At 44.3% G+C, this 14,070-nt stretch overlaps 1 protein-coding gene across 1 annotated transcript in view; it reads right to left on the minus strand.

Annotated features, from left to right (window-relative positions):
• MYO10 (myosin X) overlaps positions 1-14,070 on the minus strand; it is a 274,349-nt gene that overhangs the window by 135,837 nt on the left and 124,442 nt on the right. The window contains exon 4 of the mRNA XM_003263177.3: positions 168-355. Within this exon, the coding sequence (XP_003263225.3) occupies positions 168-355 (188 nt within the window). The remainder of the gene's footprint in view (positions 1-167; positions 356-14,070) is intronic.

The following is a 14,070-nucleotide window of genomic DNA, read 5'->3' on the forward strand; positions in this document are numbered from 1 at the left end:
TCTGAAAGCTGAAGTTATCATGCCATTCAAAACAGAAAACTCTGTCGGAGAAACTCAGGCGGTTGTAAAAGCTTTCTCTGGTTAATGCCCTAAGGAGGCTGGGGTTGGGGGTGCGCGGAGGGACTCCTGGGCCATGGGAAAGCCCGACTGGCTGTGAGCCCTGTTACCTGATGAGGATGCACTGGTTGTCGTGGCGCTTCCACAGGCAGCGGTAGCACTCGTTGGCGATGGCGAAGATGTGCGGGGGCAGCTCACCCAGGTGGCGCCGGCTGTACTGCTCCATGGTGGCAGGCTCATACAGCCCGGCGATGGGCTGGTAGGGGTTCACGGAGGCCAGGATGGAGCCGATGTAGGTCTGCAAGCACAGGGTGAGACAGGGATGTGTCACTTCTAACCCAGGCCACTGGATGAGCTCCAACAAAACCCACTGAGTGTGCACCAGGGGAAAGACGGCTTCTGTCTTGTGGGTGCACACTGTGCCTGCATCTTCTGGGTACCAAATCTTGATATTCTGGACAAATGAATAAAGCCATTTCAAAGGGGGATGGCAGTGAAAGGGAAACAAGAGAAGGAAGATGGTGAGGTGGCCCAGGCCCAGATCCCTGTTCCCCGCTGACCTCGCCAATCTTAATCCCTTCCCATGGACAAAGGACTGGCCAGGTCCAGTCTCCTGTCTCATCAAATGGCTACTGTGAAATAGCATAGTTTAAAAGTGACAAGACAGAAAGGAGAAGAGAGGTAGCCAGGGGCTGGAGGAGAAGGAAAGTTACAGTTTAATGGGTGCAGAGTTTCTGTTTAGGGTGATGGGAAAGTTCTAGAAGTGGGCCGGGCCTGGTGGCTCACATCTGTAATCCCAGCACTTTGAGAGGCTAAGGCGGGTGGATCCCCTGAGGTCAGGAGTTCAAGGCCAGCCTGGCCAACATGGTGAAACCCCGTCTCTAATAAAAAAACAAAAATTAGCCAGGTATGGTGGTGCGTGCCTGTAATCCCAGCTACACAGGAGGCTGGGACAGGAGAATCGCTTGAACCCAGGAGCTGGAGGTTGCAGTGACCCGAGATAGTGACACTGCACTCCAGCCTGGGCGACAGAGTTATGGAAGTGGTTAGTACCTGTGGATGCAGAACATTGTGAATGTCCTTATTATTATTTTTTTTAATTTTTAATTTTTTTTGTAGAGACATGGTCTTGCTTTGTTACCCAGGCTAGTCTCAAACTCCTGGCTTTGAGTAATCCTCCCTCCTTGGCCTCCCAAAGTGCTAGGTCTGTGAATGTACCTAATATTACCGAATTGTACACTTTAAAATAGTCAAAATGGCAAATTTTATGCTATGCAGAGTTAGCTACAGCTTTTAAAAGATAATGTCACCATTTCGAAAATGCTAGGTATTAGGCCGAGCACAGTGGCTCACGTTTGTCATCCCAGCACTTTGGGGGGCCGAGGCGCGAGGATCACGAGGTCAGGAGACCAAGACCATTCCGGCTAACAGAGTGAAACCCCGTCTCTACTAAAAATATAAAAAATTAGCCAGGCCTGGTGGCACACACCTGTAATCCCAGCTACTCGGGAGGCTGAGGCAGGAGAATCTCTTGAACCTGGGAGGCGGAGGTTGCAGTGAGCCAAGATTGAGCCACTGCACTCCAACCTGGGTGACAGAGCGAGACTCTGTCAAAAAAAAAAAAAAAGAAAGAAAGAAAAAAGACAGAGCGAGAGAGAAAGAGAGAGAGCGTGCGAGAGAGAGAGAGAAAGAAAGAAACAAAGAAAGAGAAAGAGGAAGAAAGGAAAGTAAAAGAACAGAACACAACAGAAAAGAAAAAGAAAGGAAAGAAAGAAAGGGAGGGAGGGAGGGAAGGAAGGAAGGAGAGAGAGAGACAGAAAGAAGGAGACAGAAAGAAAGAAAAGAAAGAAAGAAAGAAAGAGAAAGAGAGAGAGAGAAAGAAAAAGAAAGAAAGAAAGAAAAAGAAAGAAAGAAAGAACGAAAGAACGAAAGAACGAAAGAACGAAAGAAAGAAAGAAAGAAAGAAAGAAAGAAAGAAAAAATAGAGGCTACAGAGTTACCAAAGCTTAATGCCTTAGGCCTCCATGTGGACATAACTATTCACTTGCACTTTTACAGGAAATACTAACTCTGGTTACCTGGTTTCCAGGCACAGACACAACTAGGGAAGTAAGTCAGACAGGGGTGGGAGCAGAGAATCCTGGGACCACCAGCAACCATCAATCACCAACCAACTTTTACAAAGCTCGTGCAGTGTGTCTAGGGCTTTATGGGCTGTTATGGGCTGATTCATGCCTTCTCCCCAAATTCACATGCTGAAGCTCTAATCCCCAGTACTTAAGAATGTTACTATGCTTGGAGATAGGGGCTTTAAATAAGTGACTCACTTAAAATGAGGCCATTAGGGTGGGCCCTAATCCAATCTGACTGGTGTCTTTGTTAGAAGAGGAAATTTGAACACACAAAAAGGACATCAGGGATGCATACACCCAGGAGGGTTGGTGGAGGGTAACAAAAAACAACAAGAAAACTAGACAGAAAGTCCAAACATCCTGAGAGCATCTATACCATATTATAGCAATTTGTAATATTTTATATTCATAGTATCTGCCAGGAACATCAAGCAAAGTATTGTTATGTTCAGTGTAACTTTTCAAATATACGTAAGTCTATAGAGGTTGAATATCGCTAATCCGAAAACCAAAATCTGAAATGCTCTAAAATCTGAAGCTTTTTGAGCACCAACATGATGCTCAAAGGAAATGTTCATGGCGGCATTTCAGATTTCAGATTTTCTGATGAGGGATGCCCAACTGGTAAGTATCATGCAAATATTTCTAAATCAGAGAAAATATCAGAAATCCAAAACACTTCAGGTCCCAAGCATTTTGGATAAGGGTTACTCAACCTGGAATGTGTTTTGGAAATAATATGAAGCAAAAGATTAAAAAAAGGTTAAACACATAAAAGATATTACCATATGACCCAGCAATTCCACTCCTAGATACAGATCAAAAAGAAGTGAAAGCAAATACTCAAACACTTGTACACCCATGTTCACAGAAGCACCATTCACAACAGCCAAAAGGTGCAAACAATGCCAAGGGCCCATCATCAGATGAATGGATGTGGCATACCCACACCATGTAATATTACTCAGCCACAAAAAGGAATAAAGTGCTGATCCATGCTACAATGTGAATGAGCCTTGGAGACATATTAAGCCAGACACAAAAGTTCACATATCCAGAATAGGTTAAATCCATAGAAACAAAGATCGGTGGTTGCTAAGAGCAGACGGTGGCAGGAAGGGGAGTGACTGCTTCACTGGTACAGGGTTTCCACCTGAGGTGATAAAAATATTATAGAACTAAGATACAGCCTGTATGGTTTGAATGTTCGTCCCCTCCTAAACTTGTATTGAAATCTAATTGCCATTGTAACAGTATTAGGAAGGTGATTACAAAGGTGAATAAGAGGTGATTAGGTCATTGGGCTCTGCTCTCATAACGGATTAATGCCATTATTGCGAGAGTGAATTAGTTATTGCAGAGTGGGCTCTTAATAAAAGAGTAAGTTCGACATGCATTCTCTCTATCTCACACTCAAGCTTTCTCGTCATGTGATGCCTCAGGCCATGACACAGCAAGAGGGTCCCACCAGATGCCAGAGCCATGCTCTTGGATTTGCCAGTCTCCAGAACCATAAGCCAAGTAAACTTTTGCTCCTTATAAATTACCCAGTGTGTGGTGTCCTGTTTTGGCAGCAGAAAGCACACTGAAACAGAGTTGCTGGTTGTACAGCATTGTGAATGTACTAAATGCCACTGAGTTGCACACTTTAAAATGGTTAATTTTATGTTAAATGAGTTTCACCTTAATTAGCAAAAAAAAGATCTGGTGCTTTTATGAGTAAATGTTCAGGTCCTTGGAAACATCAACTCTCCAGAAAGCCCATTTTGTGCTGTCGGAGCACTATGGGGAAGATTTGGCCAGAAAAAAAAAAGATGGGAATTGGAAAAGAAAAAAAAAGTGTCCTACTCCTTGGGATGCCTCCATCCTCTATCAGTGCCTGGACCACAGACACTCCAGTGCCTCCTTCTATGTAACATTTGCAGAGGTAAGGCAGCAGGCAGACAATACTTGAGGCTGTGAGTGCCTGGCCCCTTCCACTACTTTGTTTAAAATGCCATGTTTGTTTTCTACCTTTTTGATAGTTGTTTATATTATTGTTGTTTTTTTTCTGCTAAGTATCAAAAATGTTCATTTTTACTGCGAAATACATTCTCATTTTTTTCCCTGCTTTGACAGGACTGTCACTCTTTATGCAGCCAGGTAGGTCAGAGGAAGCTGACAAGCAATAGTCAACACTGCCAACAATCAACATGGCGGGCTCAACTGAGCACACGCCAATCCTCTTCCTCAGTTACAAGCAGAGGGTGAAAGCCACAGTCATGGGCATTAAGCTTATTATTAAATTTAATTAATTTGTTATTAGGATATTCACCCATCATTAACACACCTTTTAAAAAATGATATGCCCATATCATTTTGCATGCCCCATTCATGACACGTTTGTATGGTTGCTGTAAAATTCTAAGATGAGCCCTTCTTTCTTAAGACACTGATTTACTCACAAAACCATTATTAAAACTTCTTACAGAGCTTTCTTCAAAACAATGATCATTTTTTTAAAATCATATTCCTCCTCCTGGTTTGGGAAACCTCACTAGCCATAGAGCATCCTTTTTTTTTTTTTTTTTTTTTTGAGACGGAGTCTCGCTCTGTCGCCCAGGCTGGAGTGCAGTGGCGCGATCTCGGCTCACTGCAAGCTCCACCTCCCGGGTTCACGCCATTCTCCTGCCTCAGCCTCTCCGAGTAGCTGGGACTACAGGCGCCCGCCACTACGCCCGGCTAATTTTTTTTGTATTTTTAGTAGAGACGGGGTTTCACTGTGGTCTCGATCTCCTGACCTCGTGATCCGCCCGCCTCGGCCTCCCAAAGTGCTGGGATTACAAGCGTGAGCCACTGCGCCCGGCCAGAGCATCCTTTTAAGATACTGCTCGTTCTGACAGTGTGGACGACATGGGCTTTGAATGAGGGTAGGAGACAAAGTGGCATGAAGCCTGTTAGCAAAGGTGAAGACGCAACATCCAAAATGGTCTCGTGCTTGACTTTTTATAGTAATTCGCACCATACCTTGTCCAGTGAAATAGTTTTTAAATGTTTCAGAATGATAATGTGGTAGCTGTGGCAACTACAGACAACATATGCAACCCAGAAATCAATGTCCACAGGTCCTCTCCACCAGAATCAGCAGTGCTTTAGAAGAGAAATAACTGTTTTTTTTTTGAGACTGAGTCTCGCTCTGTCATCCAGGCTGGAGTACAGTGGCACCATCTCGGCTCACTGCAACCTCCGCCTCCCGTGTTCAAGCGATTCTCCTGTCTCCGCTTCCCAAGTAGCTGGGATAACAGGTGTGCGCCCCTATGCCCAGCTAATTTTTGCATTTCTAGTAGAGATGGGATTTCACTATATTTTGGCCAGGCTGGTCTCAAACTCCTGACCCTCAAGTGATCCACCCGCCTCAGCCTCCCAAAGTGCTGGGATTACAGACGTGAACCACTGTGCCCGGCTGAGAAAGGACTCTTAACAGCGGATGCCCTGTGGAGGCAGCCCACAGCCTCTGCAGAATTATGTAGCATCCTTGCTGATGGTCATGCAGCTCACAAAAGGCACTGGGATACTCTCCTCTGCTAAGCCGAGTCCCTGCCACCCCACACCACTGCCACCAATCGATAGCTGAGTCACCATCTTTCAGAAGAAAAGATAATCGGGCATGCTGTGAAACAGAACACTTTACCAGATGGCCTCAAAAAGCACACAGTTCAAGAGTGAAAGACCAAAACCATCCAGTTGGTTTAGTTACAGAAGATGTTAATCATGGCCAATGACCAGCACAGCTCTGGTGGTTGCACACTGTTCCTACAATAATATTGATCTTTGTATCTGACTCTTACAATAAAATGCATGCTTCATCTGTCAGTCAGCCTAGTGAGTTACCATGAAAAAAATATGGTCCCTCATTACTACACATTGTCAATAAATTTAAAATTCCGGCCAGCTACAGTGGGTCATGACTATAATCCCAGCACGTTTGGAGGCCAAGGTGGGAGAACTGCCTGAGCCCAGGAGTTCAAGATCAGCCTGGGCAATGTAGGAAGACCCCATCTCTACTTAAAAATATATTTGTAAAATTCTGCATAAATATTAATAACAGACTTTTGCTGCTTTAGGCAAGAAAGGCTTGATTGTTCCCATCCTGATGGGAAGCTTCTGAAGGATACAGCATGTGCTCGTGGGTTCTTTACCCAAGTTAGGAACCTGATTTCATCTTTTCTTGAGGATTCTGGGACTCATTCAGGCTCTCCGCCCAGAAAAGCGATGCCCACAGCAAGTGAGGAAGACACTGTCTTTAATCTACACTGAAACCACCCCAGGCTCCTAAGCTTCCGCTGTTCTCCCATCTGCTTGGCCACACTACACTGGGTCTTTCTCAGCCTTGCCATGCGCCACCCCCGTGGCTATGTTGGAAGGAAGCGCCAAATCTCCTGTGGAATAAAAGGCTTTTCCTCCAAGGGCCACTATGTCAGGGGGTATTGAAAAGTGTTTTCAGGTGAAAGGTCGTTTGAATGCATGGTTAACGTAACAGAAGATACCAAGCCAGGCTCTTATTTTGCTTTTCATTTTACACATCATATATCGCATCAAGTGAAAAAAAATTCTTTTCCAAAAAGATTTGCAATTCAGGATGTTTAAACTTTCAACCTTTTAAGGTAAGTAATAAATAAAAGTTATGTGCACCCTAGAAGCTGCCTGCCTCTGATGCGTGACGATCCTTCGTGCCCCATGATCTACTTTATAGCTTTAAACTGGACCATGAGTTGAACTCCCCAAATTCCTCAAAAAATGTTCAGGACCCTTTCTGCTTGTTGGGTAGAGAAAGAGCACTTAAATATAAACAGCTGCTCCTGATTTTTAAAGATCAATCACACATTTATTTATTTTTGAGACCGAGTCTCGCTCTGTTGCCCAGGCTGCTGTGCAGTGGTGCAATCTCAGCTCACTGCAGCCTCCACCTCCTGGGTTCAAGCGATTCTCCTGACTCAGCCTCCTGAGTAGCTGGGATTACAAGCGCCCACCACCACACCTGGCTAATTTTTGTATTTTTAGTAGAGACGGATGGGGTTTCACTACATTAGCCAGGCTGCTCTCAAACTCCTGGCTTCAACTGACCCGCTCACATCAGCCTCTCAAAGTGCTGGCATTACAGGCATGAGCCACCATGCCTGGCTAAGATCACACATTTCATGGTACATGGCTATATTCCAACATGACTCTTTGTAAGAATGTAGGTGCTACTGCTGTGGTCCTTCTCGTTTTGTGATTCATATTCTGAAAAGAAAAAATTCATACTCTATAAAAATTTCTAAACCTATGGCTTAGACCATATTTAGTACTCTAAACAAGAGAAAACTAACATACATACATTCATAACATGTCCTGCATCTGCTGTTTTCAAGATTTTCCTTAAACCCCCACCCTCCAAGCACTTTCTTATTCTTTTTTGCATATTGCCACTAACTCAAGGATGCTTTTTCAAACTTTTTATACCATGTATAAAAAATATTCAGTAAACAACAGCCAAAAGGTAGAAACAACCCATGTGTCCACCAATAAATGAACAGATACAAAAAATGTGGTATATCCATACAACGGAATTATTCAGCCCTGAAAGGGATGGAAATTCAGACCCTTGCTACAACATGGATGAGCCCTTAAGACGTTATGCTAAGTGAAATATGACAGTCACAAAAAGATAAACACTGTACGATTCCACTTGTATGAGGTACCCAGAATACTCAAATTGATGGAGAAAGTGGAAATGTACAATTCCACTTATATGAGGATCCAGAATAATCAAATTGACAGAAAGTGGAAGGGTGGTTGACAGGGGCTAGAGATGGGGGAAATGGGGAGCTGTTGTTTAATGTATGGATTCAGTTCTGCAAGAGGAGAAGAGTTCTGGAGACTGCTGCACGGTAACGTAAATATACTTAATGCTATCGAACCATGCATTAAAAACAGATGTGATAAATGTTGTTCATGCATTTTACCAAAATCAAATTTTTTTTTGGTTTAAAAAAGAAAAAAATAGGGGCCAAGTGCAGTGGCTCACGCCTGTAATCCCAAAACTTTGGGAGGCCAAGGCGGGCGGATCATGAGGTCAGGTGATCGAGACCATCCTGGCTAACAAGGTGAAACCCCGTCTCTATTAAAAATAAAAAAATTAGCCGGGCATGGTAGCGGACGCCTGTAATCCCAGTTACTCAGGAGGCTGAGGCAGGAGAATGGTGTGAACCCGGGAGGCGGAGCTTGCAGTGAGCTGAGATTGCGCCAATGCACTCCAGCCTGGGCAACAGAGCGAGATTCTGTCTCTTAAAAAAAAAAGAAAATAGTAAGTAATGCTGGGAATTTTGCTGTTGGATAGAATACATTAATCTCTAAGTATAAAGAGATTAAAAACAAGCACAGACTTGAGAGGAAATAACATGAAACATTATGCTCCTTAACTTAAAATAAAAAGTTTTAGAGGTTGGGTGTGGTCGCTCATGCCTGTTATCCCAGCACTTTGGGAGGCCGAGATGGGAGGATCACTTGAGCCCAGGAGTTCAAGACCAGCCTGGGCAACACAGTGAGATCCTGTCTCTCAAAAAAAAAAAAAAATTTACCCATGTATGGTAGCACATGCCTGTATTCCCAGCTACTAGGGAGGGTGAGGTGGGAGGATGGCTTGAGCCCAGGAGGTCAAGGCTTCAGTGAGCTGTGATTGCATCACTGCACTCCAGCCTTGGTAACAAAGTGAAACCTTGTCTCTTTAAAAAAAATTTTAAAAATTAAATTTAAAAAAAGGCCAGGCCTGATGGCTCATGCCCATAATCCCAGCAGTTTGGGAGGCCGAGGCGGGAGGAACACTTGAGTCCAGGAGTTAACCAGCCTGGGCACCAATGTCAAAACCCTGTCTCTACAAAAAATACATTAAAAAGTTAGCCGGGTATGATGGTGCACACCTGTGGTCTCAGCTACTCAGGAGGCTGAGGTGGGAGGATCACCTGAGCCCAGGAGGCAGAGATTGCAGTGAACCAAGATTGCACCACCGCACTCCAGCCTGACAGAGACCCTATCTCAAAAGAAAAAAAAAAGTTTTAACATACACGCCTTCAAATTTGAACCCAAATTAAATAAAAATGTTCTGGTGACAAGCTATAGACTATTCAGCAAGAGAGAACAAAAGGCACTGAGATTTTCAGGGAGACATTGTAATCTCAGAGTTCGAATAATTAATAAATATATTATGTTGTGGCTGGAGGTAAATTCAGCAAATGAACTCCCACAAACCAACAGGCACATCAAACGACCAGATTTAATTGGAACCAAAACTCAATAATCTGAAATCTCTTCCTTAAAAAGCAAAAAAGGACAGAGTATGTAAACTGTGTGTCTGGCTGGTACAAAGAAAGAACCTGATTTCTTAAGATTATAGAAAATTTTGCCTCAGTGTATAAAAATTACTTAGTAGACAACAGCCCAATATTAATTACTCATTAATAATTCAAAGGCTGGCTGGGCGCGGTGGCTCACACTTGTAAATCCCAGCACTTTGGGAGGCCGAGGCGGGCGGATCACGAGGTCAGGAGATTGAGACCACAGTGAAACCCCGTCTCTACTAAAAATACAAAAAATTAGCCGGGCATGGTGGCGGGCGCCTGTAGTCCCAGCTACTCGGAGAGGCTGAGGCAGGAGAATCGCTTGAACCCAGGAGGCGGAGCTTGCAGTGAGCCATCATGCCACTGCACTCTAGCCCGGGCAACAGAGTGAGACTCCATCTCAAAAAAAAAAAAAAAAAGAAAAGAAAAAAAAAGAAATCCTAAGGACTATGAGACAACATTTGCCATGGGCTCACGTCATTTCTCACTCTATGAAAAGATACTGTTACCACTCCATAAATGGCCATGATGATGCCATACAGTTTAATACCGTGGACACATGCAGCTCCCAAATACGAGGTGGGGCCAGGTACAGGTTTCCTCATGTTGGATTTCAAATTCCACAAGAATAAATAAGCTGGTCGGTTTAATGGCTTTTAGAAATAGGAAGTACATTCTATTTTGAAGCACATAAAAACATTTTCTTGTCAGAAAATTTCCACATAACTCACCCCCAAAATACATTCCCTTGCCCATTTTAATAATTTGGAACAGCTGCAGCACAAATTGCTTAAAAATGTTGGGAGAAGCTCACTTCATTTCTTCAATCCAAAATCTACCTAGTCAAGGTTTTCAAAAGGGCTAAGGGTATAACACCTAGTATCAAATTTCACACCCCCCAAAAAATCAAGTATCATTTGACTTCAGCATGCATATGTATATCAAAACATCATGTTGTATATCTTAAATACAGCCAATAATTTTTTTTTTTTAATTAAGTGTAACTGGCCAGGTGCAGTGGATCACGCCTATAATCCCAGCACTTTGGGAGGCTGAGGCAGGTGGGTCATTTGAGGTCAGGAGTTCGAGACCAGCCTGGCCAACATGGCAAAACCCCATCTCTATTACAATTAAAAAAAATATTAGCTGGGCATGGTGGCGGGCGCCTGTAATCCCAGCTACTGGGGATGCTGAGGTAGAAGAATCAGGAGGTGGAGGTTGCAGTGAGCCAGAGGTTGCAGTGAACTGAGATCACACCACTGCACTCCAGCCTGGGCCACAGAGTGAGACTCTACCTCCAAAAAAAAGGCCGGGTGCGGCAGCTCACACCTGTGATCCCAGCATTTTGGGAGGTGGAGGCGGGCGGATCACAAGGTCAGGAGATCGAGACCATCCTGGTTAACACAGTGAAACCCTATCTCTACTAAAAATATAAAAAAATTAGCTGGGCGCGGTGGCAGGTGCCTGTAGTCCCAGCTACTCGGGAGGCTGACACAGGAGAATGGCATGAACCCAGGAGGAGGAGCTTGCAGTGAGCCAAGATCATGCCACTGCACTCCAGCCTGGGCGACACAGCGAGACTCCGTCTCAAAAAAAGAAAAAAAAAAAATCAACTATAACTGAGAAAACTTAAACTGACTCAGTGGCCTCATACAGGGTGCTTATAGAGACCAAGGTACCCAGTTTGGACGTCACAATCCCAATGCAGAATAACTCATCTAAACAGCATGGTTTGGTCAAGTCAGAAGACACCAAGTCCACAGTCCTGAAGAACCTCCCCTGGCACTGCTTCACTCCCCTGGGACTAAGATTCTGATCAGTAACAACAAGGGCTCCTCTGTTAGCCCACATGACCGCTATGTGCTACATAAATCAGAGGTACGTATCATCGCTATTGTTAATGAAAATAAAACCACAATGCTTTTCGTCATGTAGTCCTGAAAAGCTGGATGTAGAAGATACAATTTGAAATGCACTGGGGAAATGGGTTATTTAAGGTCCATGCTATGGCAGCTAAAGGGAAGAATTGTTAAGAAGTGAGCTCCATTATCCAGATTTATTTCGTACTCACCATCCCCCTGCTTTCCTTCTCTCTCAAACACCTCGGCCAAATATGGCAGTGACTTACTTCCTAAATCTTTATCTTGAGTGCAACTTCAGCTGTAAGTTACAGATCCATATGTTCAGTGGTCCACTGGCTCAAACTCAACAGACATGGCTAATCTCCCCCAAACACCTGTTACTTCACACATAGTTACAACTTGACAAATGGCACCACAGCCTTCCCAAATGAGTAATCCAGTAATCCTACAGAAATTCAGCTTACTTGGCCCCCAAACCCAGTTAAACACTTAGCATCTACCTCTTGGTATCTCACACACTAACCCCTCCTAACTGGAAGCCCCTCCTTTCTCATCCACCACCCTGTGGCCAAGTGACGCCTCCCCAAAACGCATGCTTAAAGTTATCCCCTACAGCTTTCATGAGTCCGTTCAAGCTCACTGAGTTGCACAGAGCCATTCCTTCCTCCACTGCTCTCGACCGCCTTGCGAGCCAGCAGCATGCAACCTTTGTTCTGGCATCTAGAATGTCCTGCGCTGGTTATTAAATAACAACGCATCACGCTATTTCCTGTCTTTCCACATGATGATCTGCTGCCAGGACAGCTACCCTCCTTCTTGGCCAAATTCCTCTACATATGCTCAAAACTCAGGCCAACTATTAATAGCACCTCAGCGAGGAATCATTTTCTGACCCTCTCACCCCCTCCTTGTTGTGACGCTCCTTCTTTGTGTTCCCATGTATTTTTATCACACCCATTGTCACCCTGAGCTATTGTTCATGGTTTGCCTGTGTCTATATTCACTAACCAGTTAGGTGCCTTTCATTTATTCAATCTTTCAACAAGCCACTCCTGTAAGCCAGTCATTCTGCATCCTTGGAGCCTAACACAGAGCCTGGTACCCAGGCAGGGCAGCATCGGCATCGATATGCTGAGGACACATGATTTCACCACCAATCCACCAAATAAATTCATGTTTTAACTGTTTTCTAGTGCTTTATGCCCACTACCTTCTACATAACCAAATTGTCTGACGTTGTCCAATTAAACAATTAGAAACATTTCAGCCAGGTGTAGTGACTCATGCCTGTAATCCCAGCACTTTAGGAAGCCCAGGTGGGAGGATTGCTTGAGGCCAGAAATTTGAGACCAGCCTGAGCAACACAAGCCTCCATCTCTACAAAAAATTTTAAAAATACAAAAAATTAGCTGGGTGTGGTGGCATGCACCTGGGAAGCTGAGGTAGGAGGACTGCTTGAGCCCAGAAGTTGGAGGCTGTGGTGAGCTATGATCGCACCACTACACTCCAGCCTGGGCGAAAGAGTGAGGTCTAAATAATAGTAAATAAAAATAAAAAATAGACACTTAGAAACGATTTTTTAAAAATCGTGAAGCATTCAAGTTTGTTGAAAATTAAACCATCACAAGAGACAAGTTGTTAACTGAAGTCAAGGTGTTCAAGGTAGAGGCTGGCATTTCCATTTCACCTGAGTGAATTTCTGACTAAAATTCTCTCCTGATTGAAAGGAATGTATCTTTTTTATTATTATTATTTTTGAGACAGTCTCACTCTATTGCATAGGCTGGAGTGCGGTGGCACAATCTCGGCTCACTGCAATCTCCTCCTCCCAGGTTCAAGCGATTCTCCTGCCTCAGCCTCCTGAGTAGCTGGGATTACAGGCACCTGCCACCACGTCCGGCTGATTTTTGTATTTTTAGTAGAGATGGGGTTTCACCATGTTGGCCAGGCTGATCTCAAACTCCTGACCTTGTGATCCGCCTGCCTCAGCCTCCCAAAGTGCTGGGATTACAGGCATGAGCCACCGCGTCCAGCCTTGAAAGGAATCTAAACCCAAAGACAGACAAGGAAGAAAAAAAAAAATCACAAAAAAACAAGTTTCAAATTGCTACTCTCATGTGCTGATGTGGAAGCGGCCGCTCCGGAGCATAAATGTTTGGTAAAGTTTTAAAATACATAGAGTCAGACAGATGGTTACAATCATCTTTTGGCTACGAGTCTTCATTTCATGTGAAAGAAAAAAAAAGCCAAAAAAACCCCAGAAAGTCCTGACAAACTGCACTGTGTTCATCTGTCCCAAGAGCACCCCAATGCCAAGACAGTGCTAACCAACCAACCACGCGGCCTTCAGGCCACGCTGCCTCCATGAGAGGCGCACTGTTACTTGACTCGAGCCTTGGAAAGGGATGGAAACAGGCCAACCAAGTCTACCTTGGAAAGACTCAACTCAAGAAAATGAAACACAGATTTCAATTTGCAAGATTCCCAAACAGTCCAGTCCACTCCAAGGCAGGGTACGCCCAGCCTTCACATGGCAAGCAGGCCGTTACTTCTGTGCAGGTGAACTCGGTTCAACCGGCTGCTAAAATCAACAGGCCATTCTCTGGCTGATGCCTGCTAACACATTTTGACTGACAGATGCAGGCTTCAAAGTTAATTCAGAAG

The sequence above is a fragment of the Nomascus leucogenys genome, chromosome 6, assembly GCF_006542625.1.
Source record: "Nomascus leucogenys isolate Asia chromosome 6, Asia_NLE_v1, whole genome shotgun sequence".
NCBI lineage: Eukaryota > Metazoa > Chordata > Mammalia > Primates > Hylobatidae > Nomascus > Nomascus leucogenys.